The 22255-nt window shown below is 43.1% G+C and overlaps 1 protein-coding gene across 1 annotated transcript in view; it reads right to left on the reverse strand.

Annotated features, from left to right (window-relative positions):
- Positions 1–22255, reverse strand: part of ROS1 (ROS proto-oncogene 1, receptor tyrosine kinase) — a 223311-nt gene that overhangs the window by 9618 nt on the left and 191438 nt on the right. The window contains exon 40 of the mRNA XM_075863703.1: positions 7431–7594. Within this exon, the coding sequence (XP_075719818.1) occupies positions 7431–7594 (164 nt within the window). The remainder of the gene's footprint in view (positions 1–7430; positions 7595–22255) is intronic.

Below are 22255 nucleotides of genomic sequence, written 5' to 3' on the forward strand. Positions count from 1 at the left end.
TTGACCTTCAGGACCAGACCCATTTTTTCAATTCTGACATATTTCACTGTATGTGGTAATAACTCCGGAACGCTTTTACCTATCAAAGCGATTCTGAGATTGTTTTCTCGTGACACATTGGACTTTATGATAGTGGAAAAATGTGGTCGATAAATTCAATAATTACCAGTGAAAAACACCAAAATTTTGTGAAAAATTGCAAAAATTAGCATTTTTCTAAATGTAAATGTATCTGCTTGTAAGACAGGCAGTTATACCACACAAAATTGTTGCTAATTAATATCCACCATATGTCTACTTTAGATTGGCATCATTTTTTGAACGTCCTTTTATTTTTCTATGACGTCACAAGGCTTAGAACTTTAGCAGCAATTTCTCAAATTTTCAAGAAAATTTCAAAAGGCTATTTTTACAGGGGCCAGTTCAGTTGTGAAGGGGCTTTTAGGGCCTTATATATTAGAAACCGCCAAAAAGTCACCCCATTTTAAAATCGACACCCTTCAAAGTATTCAAAACAGCATTTAGAAAGTTTCTTAACCCTTTAAACGTTTCACAGGAATTAAAGCAACGTAGAGGTGAAATTTTCAAATTTCATTTTTTTTTTTGCAGAGATTCATTTTTAATCTATTTTTTTGTAACACAGAAGTTTTTACCAGAGAAACGCAACTCAATATTTATTGCCCAGATTCTGCAGTTTTTAGAAATATCCCACATGTGGCCTTAGTGCGGTAATGGACTGAAGCACTGGCCTCAGAAGCAAAGGAGCACATAGTGGATTTTGGGCCTCCTTTTGATTAGAAAATATTTTAGGCACCATGTCAGGTTTCAAGGGCTCTTTCGGTGCCAAAACAGTGGAAATCCACCAAAAGTGACCCCATTTGGGAAACTACACCCCTTGAGGAAATTATCTAGGGGTATAGTGAGCATTTTGACCCCGCAGGTTTTTTGCAGAAATTATTGGAAGTAGGCCGTGAAAATAAAAATTGTCATTCTTTCAAAGATAATGTAGGTTTAGCTAATTTTTTATAATTTCCACGAGGACTAAAGGAGAAAAAGAACCACAACATTTGTAAAGCAATTTCTCCCGAGTAAAACAATACTCCACATGTGGTTATAAACGGATGTTTGGACACACAGCAGAGATTAGAAGGGAAAGAGCGCCATTTGGCTTTTGGAGCTCAAATTTAGCAGGAATGGTTTTCGGAGGCCATGTCGTATTTGCAAAGCCCCTGAGGGACCAAAACAGTGAAAACGCCAAAAAAGTGACTCCATTGAGAAAACTACACCCCTTGAGGAATCCATCTAGGGGTGTAGTGAGCATTTTGCCCCCACAGGTGTTTCATAGATTTTATTAGAATTGGGCAGTGAAAATAAAAAAAAATCCTTTTTCTTCAATAAGACGTAGCTTTAGCTCTAAATTTTTAATTTTCTCAACAAATAAAGGAAAAAAAGAACACCAACGTTTGTAAAGCAACTTCTCTGGAGTATGGCAATACCCCACACGTGGTCATAAAATGCTGTTTGGGCACACGGCAGGGCTCAGACGGGAAGGAGCGCCATTTGCTTTTGGCGTACAGATTTTGCTGCATTTGGTTTCTGGGCGCTATGTTGCATTTGCAAAGTCCCTGTGGGACCAAAACAGTGGATCCCCCCCAGAAGTGACCCCATTTTGGAAACAACACCCTCAAGGTATTCACCTAGGGGTGTAGTGAGCATGTTAACCCCACAGGTGTTTTGCAGAAATTCGTGTGCACACGATGTGGGAGAATGAAAATGGGAATTTTTCCTTAGATACGCCAATATGTGGTGCCCAGCTTGTGCCACCATAACAAGACAGCTCTCAATTATTATGCGGTGTTTCCCTGTTTTAGAATCACCCTACATGTGGCCCTAATCTTTTGCCTGGACATTAGACAGGGCTCAGGAGTGAAAGAGTACCATGTAAAATTGAGGCCTAATTTGTCGACATATAAAGTATTGCTTCACAATTGCAGAGGCTTTGATGTGAAAAAAACCCCTGAGAAGTGACCCCATTTTGGAAACTGCACCCCTCAAGGCATTTATTAAGGGGTGTAGTGAGCATTTTCACCCCACGTTTCTTTTCCATAAATGATTGCGCTGCGGAAGGTACAAATTAAAATTTTTCCCTAGATATGCCAATTCAGTGTCAAATATGTCGTGCCCAGCTTGTGCCACTGGGGACACACACCCAAAAATTGTTAAAAGGGTTCTCCCGGGTATGGTGATGCCATATATGTGGAAGTAAACTGCTGTTTGGGCACACTGTAGGGCTCAGATGGGTGGGAGCGCCATTTTGGTTTTGGAGCGTGGAATTTGCTTGGTAATAGTTTTGTTTGGAGTATCACTGTTGTTTCCGTTTATAATGTGGGGCATATCTGAGCTGGGCAGAGTACATCAGGGGCATAGTCAGGTGGTATAATAATAAGGTAAAAAAAATAAAAAATGATCCATAGATGTGTGTTACGCTGTGTTACGCTGTGATCGATCCTTTCTGCACAGGCCGGTGTCGCACTGATAAATGTCCTTCCTTATGCCCCTTTTGGTCCACACTCCGCACCTTTGCAGTTTGGGGAATTTTGCCGGGAAAGTGTTGTCCTGGTATAATACGGGCACCGTCGCTTCCAGCAGATATGTTTGGGCCCTCCCCTTCCTGGTTCCCTAATTTTAGTGCCTTGATACATCGCCTTTTGAAACAGAAGAAACGTTCCCCTCGGGCCTTCACAACTGGATAATTTTCTTTCCTGAATTATTGGAGCCTTAACTTATTTTATTTTTTCATAGACGTAGTGGTATGAGGGCTCTTTTTTTACGGGACGTGCTGTAGATTTTATTGGTACATATTGGGGTACATGCGACTTTTTGATCACTTGTTATCCTTTTTTTGGGAGGCAAGGTTAAACAGCAATTCTGCCATAGTTTTTTAGTTGTTTTTTTTTTATACAGCGTCCACCATGCGTTATAAACTACATGTTACCTTTATTCTGCTTTATTATTTTTTATTAAACCAAAGATAAATCTTGATGCATTATTATTTTATCAAAATAATTTTATTCATCATAATACTTTATTACACATAAATACAAAAATAGAGATACAAAAATTAACCCCCCTCCCAAGTATATACTATAGACAATTAAAATATCATAAAATATACCAGTTGCAATGTAATGAAAAAATGGTAAATATGATGTAATCAAATAAAGGGTCCTCATACACAAAAGCATGTACCTTTAAAAAAAGGATGAGACCAAATAATGTATCAACATGCAATAGCAGCATCAGAACACCGGGGGCCTGATATAGATAACGCTGCAAAGACAGGTCGCTCCAGTACCAAGAGTACAATGATATAAGTAAAGCATGGAGCACTGAGTCAGAAATGAAAAATATCAACTACAATGAGTATAAAAGTCAACTATACCTGCAGAGGACATGGTGAAGAGATATTACACCTGGACAAACAGCACGTCGACGCGCGTTTCGCAACCTTCGTCAGGAGGTGTGCTACTACATTGACAGCCAAAGTTTAAATACTATGAACCCGGAGGCAGATAACCAATGGTGTGCAGCAGGAGAAAGCCCCTCCCACTGAAGTAACCAGCGCCGCGCCATTAACATGATGCGCAAAGATGCGTGTCAGCCGTGGGAGTGATGCGGTTCACCCATAAGAAAGGAGCGGGTCACGCGCCTCGATCTCATAAGTGACCATAAGGATATCCTAACAACAGGCGAGTAACAATGACAACGCCCAAACACATTACCGCCGATATAATGTGGTTCACCCATAGGAGAGGAGCGAGTCGCGCCCCTCAATCATATTAGTGACCATGCGGCATATCCTAACAGCAGGCGGGTAACCATGACAACGCCCAAACATGTCAACGCCGGCATGGATCAACATGAAGACTTAGTCAGTAAGACAAATCTTAATGTCAAGCCATAACACCATGTCAGACATAGATTAGAAAGGCTCACCACAAACAACCTGCGTACATATTGTTGATAAATGACCTATACATCCTATATGGTGCATTGAAGATATGTTATAACGAATAAATAAATAAATAAATAAAGTTTTTTCAATACAAATACATATCTTTTGAAACAGAAGAAACGTTCCCTTCGGGCCTTCACAACTGGATAATTTTCTTTCCTGAATTATTGGAGCCTTAACTTATTTTATTTTTTCATAGACGTAGTGGTATGAGGGCTCTTTTTTACTGGACGTGCTGTAGCTTTTATTGGTACATATTGGGGTACATGCGACTTTTTGATCACTTGTTATCCTTTTTTTGGGAGGCAAGGTTACAAAAAAAACAGCAATTCTGCCATAGTTTTTTAGTTGTTTTTTTTTATACAGCGTCCACCATGCGTTATAAACTACATGTTACCTTTATTCTGCGGATCAGTACGATTCCGGCGATACCAAATATATAGAACTTTTTTATAACTTTTTGCACAATAATATTACTTTTGGAAAGAGAATGTATTTTTTGTGTCGCCAAGTTGTGACAGCCATAACTTTTACATTTTTTCATCGATGGAGCTGTGTGACGGCTTGTTTTTTGCGAGACAAGGTATAGATTTTATCGGTACCATTTTTGGATACATGCGACTTTTTGATCACTTTTTATTTCAATTTTTGGAAGACAGTGACCAAAAAAACAGTAATTATGGCAGTGTTTTTGAGGTTTTTTTTTTACGGCGTTCACTGCGCTGGATAAATAACATAATATTTTTATAGTTCAGGTCGTTACGGTCGCAGCCATACCAAATATGTATGGCTTTATTATTTTTTTCTATAATAAATGACTTGATAAGTGAAAAAGGGCGATTGTGTTTTATTTTATTACTTGAAACGTTTATTGTATGTTTTACAACTTTTATTTTTACTTTTTTTACACTTTTTTTTTACACTTTTCTTTAGTCCCACTAGGGGATTTGAATGTCCAACTGTTTGTTTGATGCTCTAATACATTGCACTACCTATGTAGTGCAATGTATTGGAACTGTCAGTTGTTCACTGACAGCAAGCCGATCAGGCTCCGCCTCTGGGCGGGGCCTAATCAGCTTACGTAATGGCAGACAGGAGTCCATTGTTAGGGCTCCTGTTGCCATAGTAACAGTCGCCAGCCTTGCCATCGCATGGCAAGGCTGCCGATTTTCTACAAACCTCTAGGATGCAGCGATCACAATGGATCGCTGCATCGAAGGGGTTAATGCCAGGAATCGGAGCTAGCTCCGGTTCCTGGCGATAGATCGGGGTGTCCGCTGTAACATACAGCGGACACCCACTGCTGACGCCGGCTCAGCTTCTGAGCCGGAAGCTGAGGCGGCGCCATCTTGCCGATGGTACCGGAAGCCTCCTGGGCCCTGCCGACGACGGGGCATAGGAGGATTCCGTTAAAGGCTGATCGGGAGGTAAGCATTAGCCCTCCGATCGCCTTTGCAGCCACCGGCAACCCAGCAATCACGTTGCTGGGGTGCTGGTGGCTATAAACTCCTCACATGCTGCGATCTCTATTGAACGCAGCATGTGAGGGGTTAATCGGTCGGATCGGAGGCTAGCTCCAGTCCTGGCCGATACCTCAGGGTGCCAGCTGTAACATACAGCTGTCACCCGGCGGTGATGTCGCTGGCTCAGCTCCTGAGCCAGCTTCACCTCCATGACGTACAGTAACGTCAAAATGCGGTAAGACACCAGTTTTAATGACGTTAATGTACGTGCTCTGGCGGGAAGGGGTTAAAAGAGCATCAATTCTTCTAGGTACACTTGCACAAGCTCATGGATTTTGTAGAGTTATAGTCAGGTGTATGATTAACCAATTGTACCAAACAGCTGATAATGATCATAATTTTCATGAGTAGGCTGAAACACAGTCATTAACTGTAACAGAAATAGTTGTGTAGGAGGCTTAAAACTGGGTGGGGAACAGCCTAAATCTGATACAAAGTTGAGGTTGTGGAAGACGGTTTCATGTCACAGCTACACCACGGCAAGTCTGAGCACAGCAACAAGTTATACTGCATCAGCAAGGTCTCTCCCAGGCAAAGACTTCAAAGCAGACTGGGGTTTCAAGATGTGCATTTCAAGCTCTTTTAAAGAAGCAGAAGAAACGGGCAACATTGAGGACCATGGAAGCAGTGGTTGGCCAAGGAAACTTAGGGCAGCTGATCAAAGACACATCAGGCTTACTTCCTTTCAAAATTAGAAGATGTCCAGCAGTGCCATAAGCTCAGAACTGGCAGAAACCAGTGGGACTCAGGTACACCCATCTACTGTTCAGAGAAGTCTGGACAGAACTCTTCATGGAATAATTGGGGCTAAAAAGCAATACCTTCGACGTGGAAACAAAGCCAAGCAACTCAACTATGTAAGAAAACATAGGAACTGGGGTGCAGAAAAATGGTAGCAGGTGCTCTGGACCAAGGAGTCAAAATGTAAGATATTTGGCTGTAACACAAGGCATTTTGGTCACCAAAGGGCTTGGGAGCGGTACAATAATGAGTGGCTGCAGGCAACAGTGAAGCATGGTGGAGGTTCCTTGCAAGTTTGGGGCTGCATTTCAGCAAATGGCGTTGGGGATGTGGTCAGGATTAATGGTGTCCTAAATGCTTAAAAATACAGGCAGATATTTATCCATCATGCAATACTATCAGGGAGGCGTCTTATTAGCTCAAAATGTATTCTGTAGGAGAACAACGTCACGAGAAATGTATCTATCAAACTAGCAACACGGTAATATAGAGTAGGCTAACCTGAATCTAACGTTTATTACCTTTTTCACATGAGTGCCTCCTTTGCAGAATAAATTGTTTTATTCAGCATATGTAAATGAGCATTTTGGAGCAACGAGGGCATCACCGTTGCTCCAAGATGCTATGTCTTCTTTCCTCAGTCCTTTCACGCCTGACCCCGTAGTGTCCAGAATGCTCGCACGTGGCTCTGCTTCATAATTGGTGCATGTGCAGTACTGCCGATTAGACCGGAGAAACGTCAAGCGTGTACTGCACATTCGCCGATTATAAAGCAGAGCTGCGCGCGCCTCCAGGAGACTATGGGGCCAGGCGTGAACTCGCTTATTACACTGCCTGGCCCCTGTCAATCAATGAAAGAAGGCAGGGAGGGGTGGACTGGGGAAAGAAGACATAGCATTTTGGAGCAACGGTGATGCCCTCGTTGCTCCAAAATGCTCGTTTGCATATACTGAATAAAACAATTTTCTCTGAAAAGGAGGCACTCATGTGAAAAAGGTAATAAACGTTAAATTCAGGAAAGCCTACTCTATATTACCCTGTTGCTAGTTTTATAGGTACATTTCTGGTGAAAGACTCCCTTTAACACATCCTAAATTTCATTATTTGTAAAAAAAAAATCATTTTAATATGAAAACAGAAGCAATACTGACCTTCGAAGCCAGCATTATCAATGCCTTCCAAAAACAATCTTTTTTCTTTGGGTCGAGTGCATGTCAAAGAGCAACCTTTGAGTTCTTCAAGTTGTTTTTGAATTTTAGCAAACCTAGGTCTCTCAGCAGGATTTTGTGCCCAACATTTCAGCATTATGTCCCAACTAAATGGAAAAAAATGACAAAAGTTGAATCCTATTTGAGCTTCTATTCAATGTAAACTTTTCATTTCATTAGATGTGAACTTTTTTTTTAACTTTAAAAATAAATATGTGCACACATAACATGAACAATCTAAGAACTGCGTCTATTCATGGAAGATACAAAACCAAACAGATTTGGTATTATTTAGGCAGGCATATGATACTGCAATGTACTCTCACTAAAGATCTGCTTATTCAGATTTGCTGCTGGTGATACGCAAAAACTCACCAGGTCAAGTGTATGCTGAAATTATTTCCATGGCAGGAAGGATAGGATGATTATCAACTACAATTAACTAAACAACCAGTGAAAAGAAGATTATTAGGTTATTGACATGTGTATTTACAGAGGCAAATTAGCCTAAATTCCACTACAATCTGGAAATTTACCATCTGAAAGGTCTACCAACTTTTGATAAAAAAATAATTAAAAATCTACTACACCAATGATTTCCCATATTGGACTTTCCAAAAGTTTTTAAGTAATCTATTGTCCTAGCTTATACTATAGTAAAACTCGAAAGCATATAATGTTGAATTTGGTGCATTTGTTTTGGTTATTTCAGCTATATACACAGCACCATCATCACTTTACCTTAACTGTTTCCCGACCACCGGCTGTATATAAATATCTGGAGGTCGAAGTCCTTAAAACCTGAGCCATAGTATATTTATGGCGCAGCTTTTAGCTGGCTGCCCGAGCGATCAGGCAGCTGAATGTTAGGTATCCGGCAGACAGCTTTCACTTCTTGTATCTTCTCTGATCGCTTCAACAAATAAAATAGTTTTAGCCGTTTAACTAACACAGGCTAAATATGGCTTAACGGTGTCTGGCCCTGAAGGCTCAAAATGCCCCAGACCTGAACTGGTTAATGAAAAAGGAATCAAAATAAATGTTGAGATTTGGACTGGGAAGGTTTGCCATATTGAAGGGGTGGCATGTCAAGTGGGTTAGTGCTTGATCATTGTATACTTTTTTTTATATACTTACATTCAATTAAAGAGCAAGTGTATAAGTATACAAAATGAACAATGATAAATTCTAACCATGATGTGAAATTAAGCCTTCTCTGGAGAACAAACCTTCACACCTCAAGACCAACTCCATCAGGCAGTACTGAGGTGAAGAGGTGGCCTAAATAGTTTGATTCTTTGAATTTGATTAATAATTAAAAATTGAAAGTAAATATAATAGTCAAAAGTCTAGTAATGTAAAATACTTATAAAATAGACACACGTACATGGAAAATTTGGCCCAGATTGGATCCATTGAGCATTCCATTATTTGTTGCAATCAAGAAGTTCTAGCAAAATGCTAAACATGAAAATGTGTATCTTGGAAAATATTGTAACCTTTCATTGCCCCACATGTTTTTTTACTGAGGCCGTAGTGAAATACATTCTACAATTGTGGTATTTACCACTTACAACCAAGAAATATTTGAAAGTATGCAAGATAGCTATTCTTTGATCGATCTCTCCTAGAAAACTTGGTCTTAAAAGAATACCCAAAAAGTATAACAGCCATAGTTTATTATAACTTATTACAAACAAGCTTAAAAAAAAATCTGTTTTAGAAAACATAAAATAGATGGGAAATGAAGTTGCCCAATTGTAATGTGATGAATGGGAAAATATTCTAAGTAATATTGTAATGGCAGGAAGGAGGTGAAGGGAAAGTGAGCCCTAATCTACCCACCGCCCTGTCCCTGCCTACTTGCAACGACCCGCCCTAGGCGACGGGGTACAACTGGGCGGCGGTCCCTACGCTGTCTAAGTGCACGGGAGAACAAAGAGGGAACACGCAAGGGAAGGCGCAGTAGCCCACAGAACGCCGCGAGGAAACGGAGCCGCGAACGAGTAGTCAGGACCAGGATGAAGTGGAGTATACCAACGGAGCACGGAGAAGGAAGCAAGCCAGGGGCAAGGCGAAGCAGGTTAAGCGGAACTGCAGCAAGGCAGAAGCACGGCAGAAGCAGGCTGGAGCAAGCAGCAGTGGGGCCAGGAATCCAGAAGAATTACAAGCACTGAGGAAGAGAACACGGCAGGTAATATGGACAGGGGGCGGAGCTAACTCCGACTGACCAGGCCGCGATAGGCTCTCCCACTCCTGAGCCTGCCACCCTGGTTGGTGGGAGCCGGTGTCAGTCTAAGAGGTCTGGCCTCAGGTGTGGATTGATTAATCCCAGGAGTATACCTAGACGTAGTACCTGGCAGATCCCTAACAGTACTCCCCCTTTTATGAGGGGCCACCGGACCCTTACTAAGAGGACCCGGTTTAGTAGGGAAGAGAAGGTGGAACCTCCTGATCAATACCCCAGCGTGAACATCACGAGCAGGTACCCAAGTCCTCTCCTCCGGCCCGTATCCTCTCCAATGGACCAGGTACTGGATGGAGCCCTGGACCATCCTACTGTCCATAATCTTGGCCACCTCGAATTCCACCCCCTCAGGGGTGAGAACGGGAACAGGAGGTTTCCTCGAGGGGGACCAGGATGGGGAGCAGCGTTTAAGGAGGGAGGCATGGAAGACGTCATGTATGCGAAAGGATGGGGGCAGCTCCAGACGGAAGGATACAGGGTTGAGGACTTCAATGATCTTATAAGGTCCAATAAATCGGGGAGCAAACTTCCTGGACGGGACCTTAAGGCGCAAGTTCCTGGACGACAACCAGACCAAATCCCCGACGACAAACCGGGGGTTAGCAGAACGTCTACTATCAGCCTGAATCTTTTGTGCACTCTGGGACGCCTCTAGGTTCTTCTGAACCTGGGCCCAGACAGTGCACAGTTCCCGATGAACATCCTCTACCTCAGGATTATTGGAACAACCAGGGGAAACGGAGGAGAACCTTGGGTTAAACCCGAAATTACAGAAAAACGGGGAGACCCCTGACGAGTTACTGACCCGGTTATTCAGGGAAAATTCAGCAAGGGGAAGGAATGAGACCCAATCGAATTGACAGTCAGAGATGAAACACCTTAAATATTGTTCCAGGGATTGGTTAGTCCTTTCCGTTTGGCCATTAGTTTCGGGATGGAAGGCGGAGGAGAAGGACAGATCAATCTCCAACTTTTTACAAAAAGCTCTCCAAAATAAGGAAACAAATTGTACCCCTCTGTCAGAAACGATATTGACTGGGGCCCCATGGAGACGCAGGATGTGTTTCACAAACAAAGAAGCTAACGTCTTGGCGTTAGGTAGCTTCTTAAGGGGCACAAAGTGGCACATCTTGCTGAAGCGGTCTACTACCACCCACACCACCGACTTGCCCTGAGATGGGGGCAAATCGGTGATAAAATCCATGGAGATATGGGTCCAAGGTCTCTGGGGAATGGGCAAGGAACGTAGTAGGCCCGCAGGTCGGGACCTAGGGGTTTTGGACCTGGCGCAAACCTCACAAGCGGCGACGTAAGCCCTAACGTCTTTAGGCAACCCAGGCCACCAATAGTTTCTGGTAATGAGGTGTTTGGTGCCCAAGATGCCAGGATGACCAGATAGAGCGGAGTCATGGTTTTCCCTGAGTACCCTTAGCCGGTATTGCAGGGGAACAAACAGTTTGTCCCCAGGGACGTTCCCGGGAGCTGAACCCTGATCAGCCGCGATATCAGAAGCTAAATCAGAATCCGTGGCAGAAACGATTATACCAGGGGGTAAAATACAAGCAGGATCCTTCTCGGAAGGAGGATTGGCCATGAAACTACGTGACAGAGCATCAGCCTTAATATTCTTGGACCCAGCTCTATAGGTAACCAAGAAATTAAATCTGGTAAAGAATAGCGCCCACCGAGCTTGTCTAGGATTAAGCCTCCGGGCCGATTCTAGGAAAACCAGATTCTTGTGATCCGTAAGGACCGTTACCTGGTGTCTGGCCCCCTCCAGGAAGTGTCGCCACTCTTCAAAAGCCCATTTAATGGCTAGAAGTTCGCGGTTGCCAATGTCATAGTTACTCTCCGTGGGCGAAAACTTCCTAGAGAAGTAAGCACAGGGGCGGAGATGGGTGAGGGAGCTGGTATCCTGGGACAAGACGGCACCCACTCCCACCTCGGATGCGTCAACCTCCACAATAAATGGCTCCTCTTGGTTGGGCTGAATCAGCACGGGGGCCGAGATAAAGCACTTCTTGAGGGTCTCAAAGGCCTGGACGGCCTCAGGGGGCCAATGGAGGACATCAGCACCCTTGCGAGTAAGGTCTGTAAGAGGCTTAGCGACGACCGAGAAGTTGGCAATGAATCTCCTGTAATAGTTGGCGAACCCTAAAAAACACTGTAACGCCTTAAGGGAGGCAGGTTGGACCCATTCCGCCACAGCCTGAACCTTGGCAGGGTCCATGCGGAATTCATGAGGAGTGAGGATTTGCCCTAAAAATGGTATCTCCTGAACCCCAAAGACACATTTTTCCGTCTTAGCAAACAGATTATTCTCCCGAAGGACCTGGAGCACCTTCCTGACATGCTCCACGTGGGAGGACCAGTCCTTGGAAAACACCAGTATGTCATCAAGGTACACAACAAGAAAATTACCCAGGTAATCTCTCAGGATTTCATTAATAAAATTCTGGAAGACAGCAGGGGCATTACACAACCCAAAGGGCATGACCAGGTATTCTAAATGACCCTCGGGTGTGTTGAACGCAGTTTTCCACTCATCCCCCTCTTTGATGCGGATAAGGTTATATGCCCCCCGTAGATCGAACTTAGAAAACCATTGGGCTCCCTGAACCTGATTAAAAAGATCCGGAATCAAAGGAAGTGGGTACTGGTTCCTTACGGTGACCTTATTCAGGTTACGATAATCAATGCACGGCCTAAGACCACCATCTTTCTTCCCCACGAAGAAGAAGCCAGCACCTACAGGAGAAGTCGAGGGGCGAATGAAACCCTTGGCCAGGCATTCTTGGATATACACCCTCATAGCTTCACGTTCAGGACATGAAAGATTAAATATCCTACCCTTAGGAAGCTTGGCACCAGGCACCAAATCGATAGCGCAATCGTAATCTCTATGGGGGGGCAACACCTCGGAGGCCTCCTTAGAAAACACATCGGCGAAGTCCTGAACAAACTCAGGAAGCGTGTTTACCTCCTCCCGGGGAGAAATAGAGTTAACAGAAAGACATGACATCAGATATTCACTACCCCATTTGGTGAGATCCCCAGTATTCCAATCAAACGTGGGATTATGCAACTGCAACCAGGGAAGACCTAATACCAGATCAGACGATAATCCCTGCATCACCAGTACAGAGCACTGCTCCAAATGCATGGAGCCAACCCGGAGTTCAAAAACAGGAGTATGCTGAGTAAAATAACCATTAGCAAGGGGAGTGGAGTCGATACCTACTACAGGGATAGGATAAGGTAAATCAATAAAAGGCATTTTTAGAGACATAGCAAATTCCACAGACATGATATTAGCAGATGAGCCAGAATCCACGAAAGCACTGCCCGTGGCAGACCGGCCAGCAAACGAGACCTGAAAGGGAAGCAAAATTTTATTGCGTTTCACATTAACGGGAAATACCTGTGCGCCCAAGTGACCTCCCCGATGATCACTTAGGCGCGGACGTTTTCCGGCTTTTTATTCTTGCGCCTGGGACAGGTGTTCAGTAGATGCTTGTCGTCCCCACAGTAGAAGCAGAGACCATTCATTCTGCTAAACTCCCTACGTTGTCGAGGGGACATGGAGGCCCCGAGTTGCATAGGTACCTCCGAGTCCTCCGTGGAGGGGCGAGGAGACGGGACCTCGGGGGGGATCGCAGAAAACGTTCAAGCTGACGTTCCCTGAGACGTCGGTCAAGTCGTACTGCTAGGGCCATAACCTGGTCAAGGGAGTCAGAAGAGGGGTAGCTAACCAGCAGATCCTTCAGGGCGTCAGATAATCCTAACCTAAACTGGCACCTTAGGGCCGGATCGTTCCACCGAGAAGCTACGCACCACTTTCTAAAATCAGAACAGTATTCCTCAACCGGTCTCCTACCCTGACGTAAGGTCACCAGCTGACTCTCGGCTAAAGCAGTCCTGTCAGTCTCGTCGTAAATGAGTCCGAGGGCAGAGAAAAAACGATCAACAGAGGAAAGTTCAGGGGCATCAGGAGCCAAGGAGAAGGCCCACTCTTGGGGCCCTTCCTGGAGTCGGGATATGATGATACCCACCCGCTGGTTCTCGGAACCTGAGGAGTGGGGTTTTAGGCGGAAATACAGTCTGCAACTCTCCCGGAAGGAGAGAAACGTCTTAGGGTCCCCTGAGAACCGGTCAGGTAACTTGAGGTCGGGTTCTAGAGGTGAGGTGAGGGGTACTACTAAGGCAGCGTCACCCTGGTTGACCCTCTGGGCCAGGGCCTGGACCTGTAGGCAGAGGCCCTGCATCTGCTGGGTCAGGGTCTCAAGGGGGTCCATGATAGCGTACGTAGGAGAAATGGTAGACTAGGTAAAGGGGCTTGTAATTATGTAATGGCAGGAAGGAGGTGAAGGGAAAGTGAGCCCTAATCTACCCACCGCCCTGTCCCTGCCTACTTGCAACGACCCGCCCTAGGCGACGGGGTACAACTGGGCGGCGGTCCCTACGTTGTCTAAGTGCACGGGATTACAAACAGGGAACACGCAAGGGAAGGGGCAGTAGCCCACGGAACGCCGCAAGGAAACGGAGCGGCGAACGAGTAGTCAGGACCAGGATGAAGTGGAGTATACCAACGGAGCACGGAGAAGGAAGCAAGCCAGGGGCAAGGCGAAGCAGGTTAAGCGGAACTGCAGCAAGGCAGAAGCACGGCAGAAGCAGGCTGGAGCAAGCAGCAGTGGGGCCAGGAATCCAGAAGAATTACAAGCACTGAGGAAGAGAACACAGCAGGTAATATGGACAGGGGGCGGAGCTAACTTCGTCTGACCAGGCCGCGATAGGCTCTCCCACTCCTGAGCCTGCCACCCTGGTTGGTGGGAGCCGGTGTCAGTCTAAGAGGTCTGGCCTCAGGTGTGGATTGATTAATCCCAGGAGTATACCTAGACGTAGTACCTGGCAGATCCCTAACAAATATTTTTTTAGGCGTCTCAGAGAGCTTAACACAATTTTTCATTGTACACCCATCTTATAGAACACCAAAGTGCAGTAAGGCTATTTCCAACTCTGCATTGTCATAGGTGCAAAAAATAATTTTGCTATTCGGCTACATGGATACAATTAACAAAATGTGGTCTCCTTGGATTAAACATACTAACATTATTTATACATTTTTAGTCTACAGTCCGTCCTTTGCTCTCCCCATGCAGCCAGGTGAGGCTAATAAAAACCAATGAGAGCCAAAACAACCATGCCACCCAGCAAAGCGCTAAGGCCTCTTAGTTGTAGCAATGGTGAGGGTCTCATGACCCTGACTCCCATCAATCATCCTCTATATGATATGTCAGAAGTTTATTGAAATGTGATGCACCCTTTAACATTATTTTCCCTCCATCTTCATCACTTCTCCACCTGAAATAACACCTCTTTCTCCCAAAGCACACTAGATATCGGTAACGTTTGACTGTGAACCTCACATCCTCTCCATCCTGTCTTCTCCAAATAAACAAGATTTTCCATATTTGGCCCATGCATGAAATATTCAAAATGTCTATGATCTTAGATTGACATCCCTCAATCTATCCTAAAATCTGCCAATTGTCTCGTCCACCTCTCCAATCATTCCCAATGCTATTCTTCTGTTAGTCCCCCCCCCCCCCCCCCACACACACACAGGTTGTCTATTACAGCAGTGTAACCAAACAAAGCCATGTCTAACTCTGTCTCATGCCTACCTTTTTTTGCTATTCTCCAGATACTACATGCAACCTCTACTCTGCAACTTACTTTCTCCTCTTTACACTGGTTTACTCTGGCTATATATAATATATACATTTTCCCACTATTCTCAACTATTTATATAGTGCCAACATATTCCAGTGAGCTGCACATACTTCCCAATCTCGAACATCAGTCCCTATCCTGACTATATTGAGTAAATACAACCGCATGACTACGGTGCTACACAACAATACTGCCAGCTACTGAGCCACCATGGTGGTTTTATAGAAAATGACACAAAGCCACGAACGGGACTACACTGTAGTTACTAAATCACTTTGATGGCTTAGTTCCTATTGTCATTTAATTTCATTGTAATGGAACGGTTTTCACACAGTGTTCTATGAATGACCATTAGTTGTTCTGGCTCATTACTAATGAGTACGTCTCAATGTTTCCTCCTTAGAAGCCTGGAAATAATGGAGAAGTCACAGTTCTGTTGCCTTCAAGGGACAGGATGTAAAGCAGATCACCTTACTGACCAATACTTTGGCCGATGTTGCAAAACACAAATTTATACATCAATAGTTTTGTCATTCTAATACAAGTTGGTGTTTTCTGGCAGAGGATAGATAAACAGTAAAGTAGATGACATTATGCTTTTCTTGACCATGTACACCAATTTAAAAATCAAATGTATACATGTTTATTTTGATATGCACTAAGTAATGGCAGTTCAAATGTTAAACCAGGGAAGCGTTCATAATTATATCTTTACATACAGACTGATTAACCAGGAGAATAATTATAGGAGGTCCCGAGTTTGCAGTCACACATGGACCGTGGTACTTGAGGGGGCCCAACAGCTCCTCTGCTGCATAGGAGGACAACATTGCAATAAACGGAAAGTAACATATGGGGTGCTCAGTTACAAATTGGCATTGGAGTGCAGGAGTTTCACGTTATGCCTCTGCGATTGACTACATGCATACATATCGATAGACTGTATGCATTAAATGGCCCCCTTAAGTAAGCATTGATAGGATAAAATGATACGTCTCTATGTATTCAGCAGCAAAACAGTAGACATGGTCTAATCTCCTTACATCAGTGTTCATTTATCAAAGTGTCAAAGGTGGAAAATATCATAACTCACTTGATGGCATTAAAGAGGCTCTGTCACCAGATTTTTCAACCCCTATCTCCTATTGCAGCAGATCGGCGCTGCAATGGAGATAAGAGTAACTTTTTTTTTTTTAAAACGAGCATTTTTGGCCAAGTTATGACCGTTTTTATATTTATGTAAATGAGGCTTTCTAAAGTACAACTGGGCGTGTTTAAAGTTAAAATACAACTGGGCGTGTATTGTGTTCGTTACATCGGGGCGTTTTTACTTCTTTTACTAGCTGGGCGTTGTGTATAGAAGTATTATCCACTTCTCTTCACAACGCCCAGCTTCTGGCAGTGCAGACACACAGCGTGTTCTCGAGAGATCACGCTGTGACGTCTCTCACTTCCTGCCCCAGGTCCTGCATCGTGTCGGGACACATCGGCACCAGAGGCTACAGTTGATTCTGCAGCAAGATCAGCGTTTGCAGGTAAGTAGCTACATCGACCTACCTGCAAACGCCGATGCTGCTGCAGAATCAAATGTAGCCTCTGGTGCCGATGTGTCCTCGCTGGTCCGACACGATGCAGGACCTGGGGCAGGAAGTGAGTGACGTCACAGCGTGATCTCTCGAGAACACGCTGTGTGTCTGCACTGCCAGAAGCTGGGCGTTCTGAAGAGAAGTGGATGATACTTCTATACACAACGCCCAGCTAGTAAAAGAAGTAAAAACGCCCCGATGTAACGAACACAATACACGCCCAGTTGTACTTTTACTTTAAACACGCCTAGTTGTACTTTAGAAAGCCTCATTTACATAAATATAAAAATGGTCATAACTTGGCCAAAAATGCTCGTTTTTAAAAAAAAAACGTTACTCTTATCTCCATTGCAGCGCCGATCTGCTGCAATAAGAGATAGGGTTTGCAAAATCTGGTGACAGAGCCTCTTTAAGCAAAAACACTTGACATTAGTTGGTATTTGACAAGTGCAAATACATAAAATGTATAAACTGCACAACTGCAAATGACTGTGTAACACATTTCCATTCATGTGTTGCATGTTTAGGGCAAAAAGATGTCCAGAAATAAATGTAATCATTTTATGTAATATTGTTATTCACAATTGGGATTTACTTATAATAAAACTGGATAGATAGATAGATAGATAGACAGACAGACAGACAGACAGACAGACAGACAGACAGACAGACAGACAGACAGATAGACAGACAGATAGATAGATAGATAGATAGATAGATAGATAGATAGATAGATAGATAGATAGATAGATAGATAGATAGATAGATAGATAGATAGATAGATAGATAGATAGAGAGATAGATAGAGAGATAGACAAAAGAGTAACAAAGTTACAACCTGCAAAGTAATACACATAAATAGCGGTGTCCTGAGGCAAAGGGATTTGGGAGTTGTTGAAAGTTATTTGGGTCATGTGCTACTTTGAACTTTAAGTAAAACTGTAAATACTACGGTAGTAGAGCTAACATGTCCCGGCGAGAATCATTTGTATATAGAACTGAGGTTAGTTATTTGAATATTGACCCTATGTCCATCCAATTGTGTGTGTTAGATGTAAAAATAGGAGATTATCTACCTTCTCTGATGTGTTTGTATATATATATATATATATACACTGTATTTTTCAGACTATAAGACACAGTTTTTAGCAAGATTAAATCTTGCTAAATAGTCCCTGCGTCTTATAGTCCGCAGTCCAAGGACCCGGCATCGCCGGGCCCCCTGACCACTTCATTACTTAACCCCTTCCCGACCCATGATGTTCCCTGCACGGGGGGGGGGGGGGGATGATGTATGAGCGGGGGGGATGATGTATGGAGCGGGCTCATGCGCTGAGCCCGCCCCATACACTGCAGGTGTGTCACGATCACTGGGTTTGTGGACCCACTAGGCCGCTCCGCCGTAGCAGGGAGGCAGCTTACCAGGTCACAGTCTATGTGAAAGTAAGATAGACAGTAATGCTTAGGTACCTGAAATAGTCCGGACGGTGACTGTGGCTTCAGCACGGATGGAGGCAGGTGCGGAAAGTGGCGCCAGACGTGGCGGGCAGTATCCGATGAGCAGATAGCACTTGACGTGGCAGATGGCACTTGACGTGGCAGATGGCACTTGACATGGCAGATGGCACTTGACGTGGCAGAAGGCACTTGACGTGGCAGACGACACTTGACGTGGTAGACGGCACTTGACGTGGCAGATGGCACTTGACGTGGCAGACGGCACTTGACGTGGCAGATGGCACTTGACGTGGCAGACGGCACTTGACGTGGCAGACGACACTTGACGTGGCAGATGACACTTGAACACGGGTAGGCACAGGAACAATGCGGAATACAGGAACGGTAACAGGGCACGGGTAACAGCTGGAACGGGAGACACTTAAGGGACCATTTGCGAGACAGACAGGGAAAGACTAACAACGCGCGCACCCTACGGGACCCGGCCGGACGGAGCGGAAGTGAGCACTGGCATCTCCTAGGAGGGAGACGGAGGCCAGCGCTCACAGATCCATGGCTGCGGGCGTCGGGAGGTGAGTGAACCCGACGGCCCGCGGCCATGGGCGCTACAAGGTGTCAGCAGCTGACATGCTGCTCTAGCGGCCAGGAACAGCAATTTTGCTGTTCCTGGAGGCTTAAAGGGGTTGTGCCATAAAATACATGTATCCCCTATCCACAGGATAGGAGATACATGTGTGATCGCTGGGGGGTCCGACCCCCACCGATAAGGAGAACGGGGACCTAAACTCACCAAGAGCGCTACAGGACAAGCTTTAACTTCTGCGTTCTGTGTCCGGCAACTTCGTAGAGATGAATGGGATTCTTCTGCGCATGCGTGAGCAGCTATGTATTGATCTCTATGGAGCTGCGGAATAAATAAGCCAGACACAGAACCCGGAAGTTCAGGCTTCTCATGTAGCGCTCTGGGTGAAAAAAAAAACGGCTCTCAGAATGTGGTGAAACAGAATAAATTATTATTTGGCAAATATTTATTTTCTTATTTTCTGTTGTTTAAAACCTGCGTGCGTCTTTTGGTCAGGTGTGTCTTATAGTCCGAAAAATACGGTGTATATATATATATATATATATATATATATATATATATATACACACACACATATATATCGTAGATGATAGAAAACCTCTGACTTTTTCATCTTGTAGCTGTTACTTTTGAAACCCATGGCACATTGTAACATGTGGATCTGATATTAGTGAAAACTACAACCAATAAGATACAAAGTTACGTTAAATCCTTAAATGCTGAGCAGTCCAGTAATGCAGTAGCCGACTGCTTTAATGAAGAGATGGAGGAAGAATATGTTTAGGAAGCTGTCAGAGAGTGTGGTATTCTTAAATGTTAGGAAGCTATGTGACACTATGTTTAGTGACAAGGTCACAGTAAAGTTGGAAGGTTTTGGTATGCATGTGAAATGTGAGATGGGCAGTTGATCTGTTAATGGGAAAAATAGCCTTAAAGGAAAAAAAAAAAAACAGTAAAAGACAAGTGTGTGCACAGGTCCAAATATATCAGTCAAGGGGTTGTGATACAATATTGCTACTGCTAAAGTTAAACAGAATATAAAGCATATGTTAACCAACCAAATCATTTATATACAATTTCGGCTGATATTGAAACTTGTATGATATATTACACAATCAGCTAAATGCAAATATAATAGTGATATAAAATACAGATATTATAGGAAAGATCTTATACCGATGTCATTGACTACTACAGAAATAACCCTTTACTGCACCCTCATCATGAGTGATTACATTCCTACTAACAACTTTGGCATTAAGAATATGTGGGCAGTCAGAGGTGACAAAATTATCACCATTTACCTCTATTTAATAATAAAATTTAAGAGGCAATACACAGATGCACCAGATGACATTCAGATATTCCTGCAATGCTGAAACGATAGGCGCCCATTCATCTCTAATCCAATTTGCGTAATCAAACAAAGAGCTAATAGTGTATTTATAGTATGGCTTTACCTGTCTCTATGCAAAGTCAATCAGAATCGGTGGAAATGTAAATGTAAATATATAGGGATGAATAAAGATCGTGTTAATAATCGTTCATCACCATACATTCCGATCATTGTAGCATACTAAAAAGCGCTGATCGACGTGCATAATCGTCGATCGGCGCTCGCTACCAGCCAGGAAATCAAAAGCACCCTTATAAGGTTGCCCATATGTAGGTTTATAAGGACATAGGTTTTTACAAAGAGGGCCAGAACTGTGTAGAAAGAATATCCGTGTTTCAGTTAAAGGCATAGGAAAAAGAGCTCTGTAAAGCTTAAGTGGGCAATGACTGGATAGACCCCGGGGCAATGCATTGTGTTCTTAAACCGCTAATCAGCCATCATTTTACTTGTCAGGTTAGAGACTGATTGTTTTCATAAGTAACTGAATAAAAATACTAGAAAGATAAAACACCTTTGTGTTTTACTGCTTTGTAATGGACATAAGCAATTTATTATAATTCAATCCCTAAAAAAAACCTATCCAAAGCTGCAATGTAAAAGTCTGCGGAATCATGAGTAGTTATACTATAGCGTTATACATTGAACTGGCAATATGAGTTCTATCATTTACATTCTATTTATTGACTAAACTATTCTTTTATTCTATCAGGTTTGTCATGTAGGCTTCATTGCACTGACTTTGCAAACATTGATGACCATATTGATAGGGTGTGGGGAATATGCATATACTGTAGTTCTAAGTGTATAAATGGTGCCCTCTACTGCCCACAGTGCTGGCCCCACAAGACATATGCTTTTGTTTAACTTCTCAGGACTATCAACTGAAACTACAGGAGTTCTAGGTCTGATGTAAACATATATGTTAAGTTAAAAATAAATAAATAAATAAATATATATATATATATATATATATATATATATATATATTTATGTATTTATTTTTATATATATATATTATTTTTTTTAAAATCTAATATGTTTTTCCTTTTTTTCTAAAACAGTTTGTATTAGTCTTACGAAATAAAAACGTACAAACAAGTATAATTTTATTTATTTCAGACCTAATGTAGTATATAAGACATACGTACATCATTACAGAGCAAGAAACCTATTACTGCTAGAACTCAGGCAGCATTGGCAACTTGCATTGCTGGTGGAATGATGTGAAGGTCCACATGCAACAGATAATAAGATTATAATGCAGGGCACCATACTCGATGCGCCATGTAAAGTAATATAAGTGAGCTGCTATAAGGCCTTTCTGAGGCTAACGTTACTGTGTTGCATTATCCTTAGCAGTATATTAGAAATGTTCAGTTCATTCATGATGCTGTTTCATGGGACATCTTTATCCAGGGTCGGGGCGAGAGGACAGGTAATGGGACGCATTCTGAAAACCCCTGCCTTGGGAAAGAGAGCTTGAACCGTCCCTATCTTCTTCTATTGTATTTTGGAGGGTGTTTTATTTATACCCCTCTTATTTCATCAATAAAGTTTGGACTGATGACTAAGTGATGAAGCTTGACCTATAATTTAATACGGTATTTAGCTGAGATTTCACATTTTAAATGAAGGATGGAGGCTTTAACAGAAATTACTTCATTTTCTTTAAATTAAAGGCTATGTACACATTTGAGGAGCATTTATATATATATATATATATATATATATATATATATATATATACACACATACACACACAGG

The sequence above is a fragment of the Rhinoderma darwinii genome, chromosome 4, assembly GCF_050947455.1.
Source record: "Rhinoderma darwinii isolate aRhiDar2 chromosome 4, aRhiDar2.hap1, whole genome shotgun sequence".
Taxonomy (NCBI): domain Eukaryota; kingdom Metazoa; phylum Chordata; class Amphibia; order Anura; family Rhinodermatidae; genus Rhinoderma; species Rhinoderma darwinii.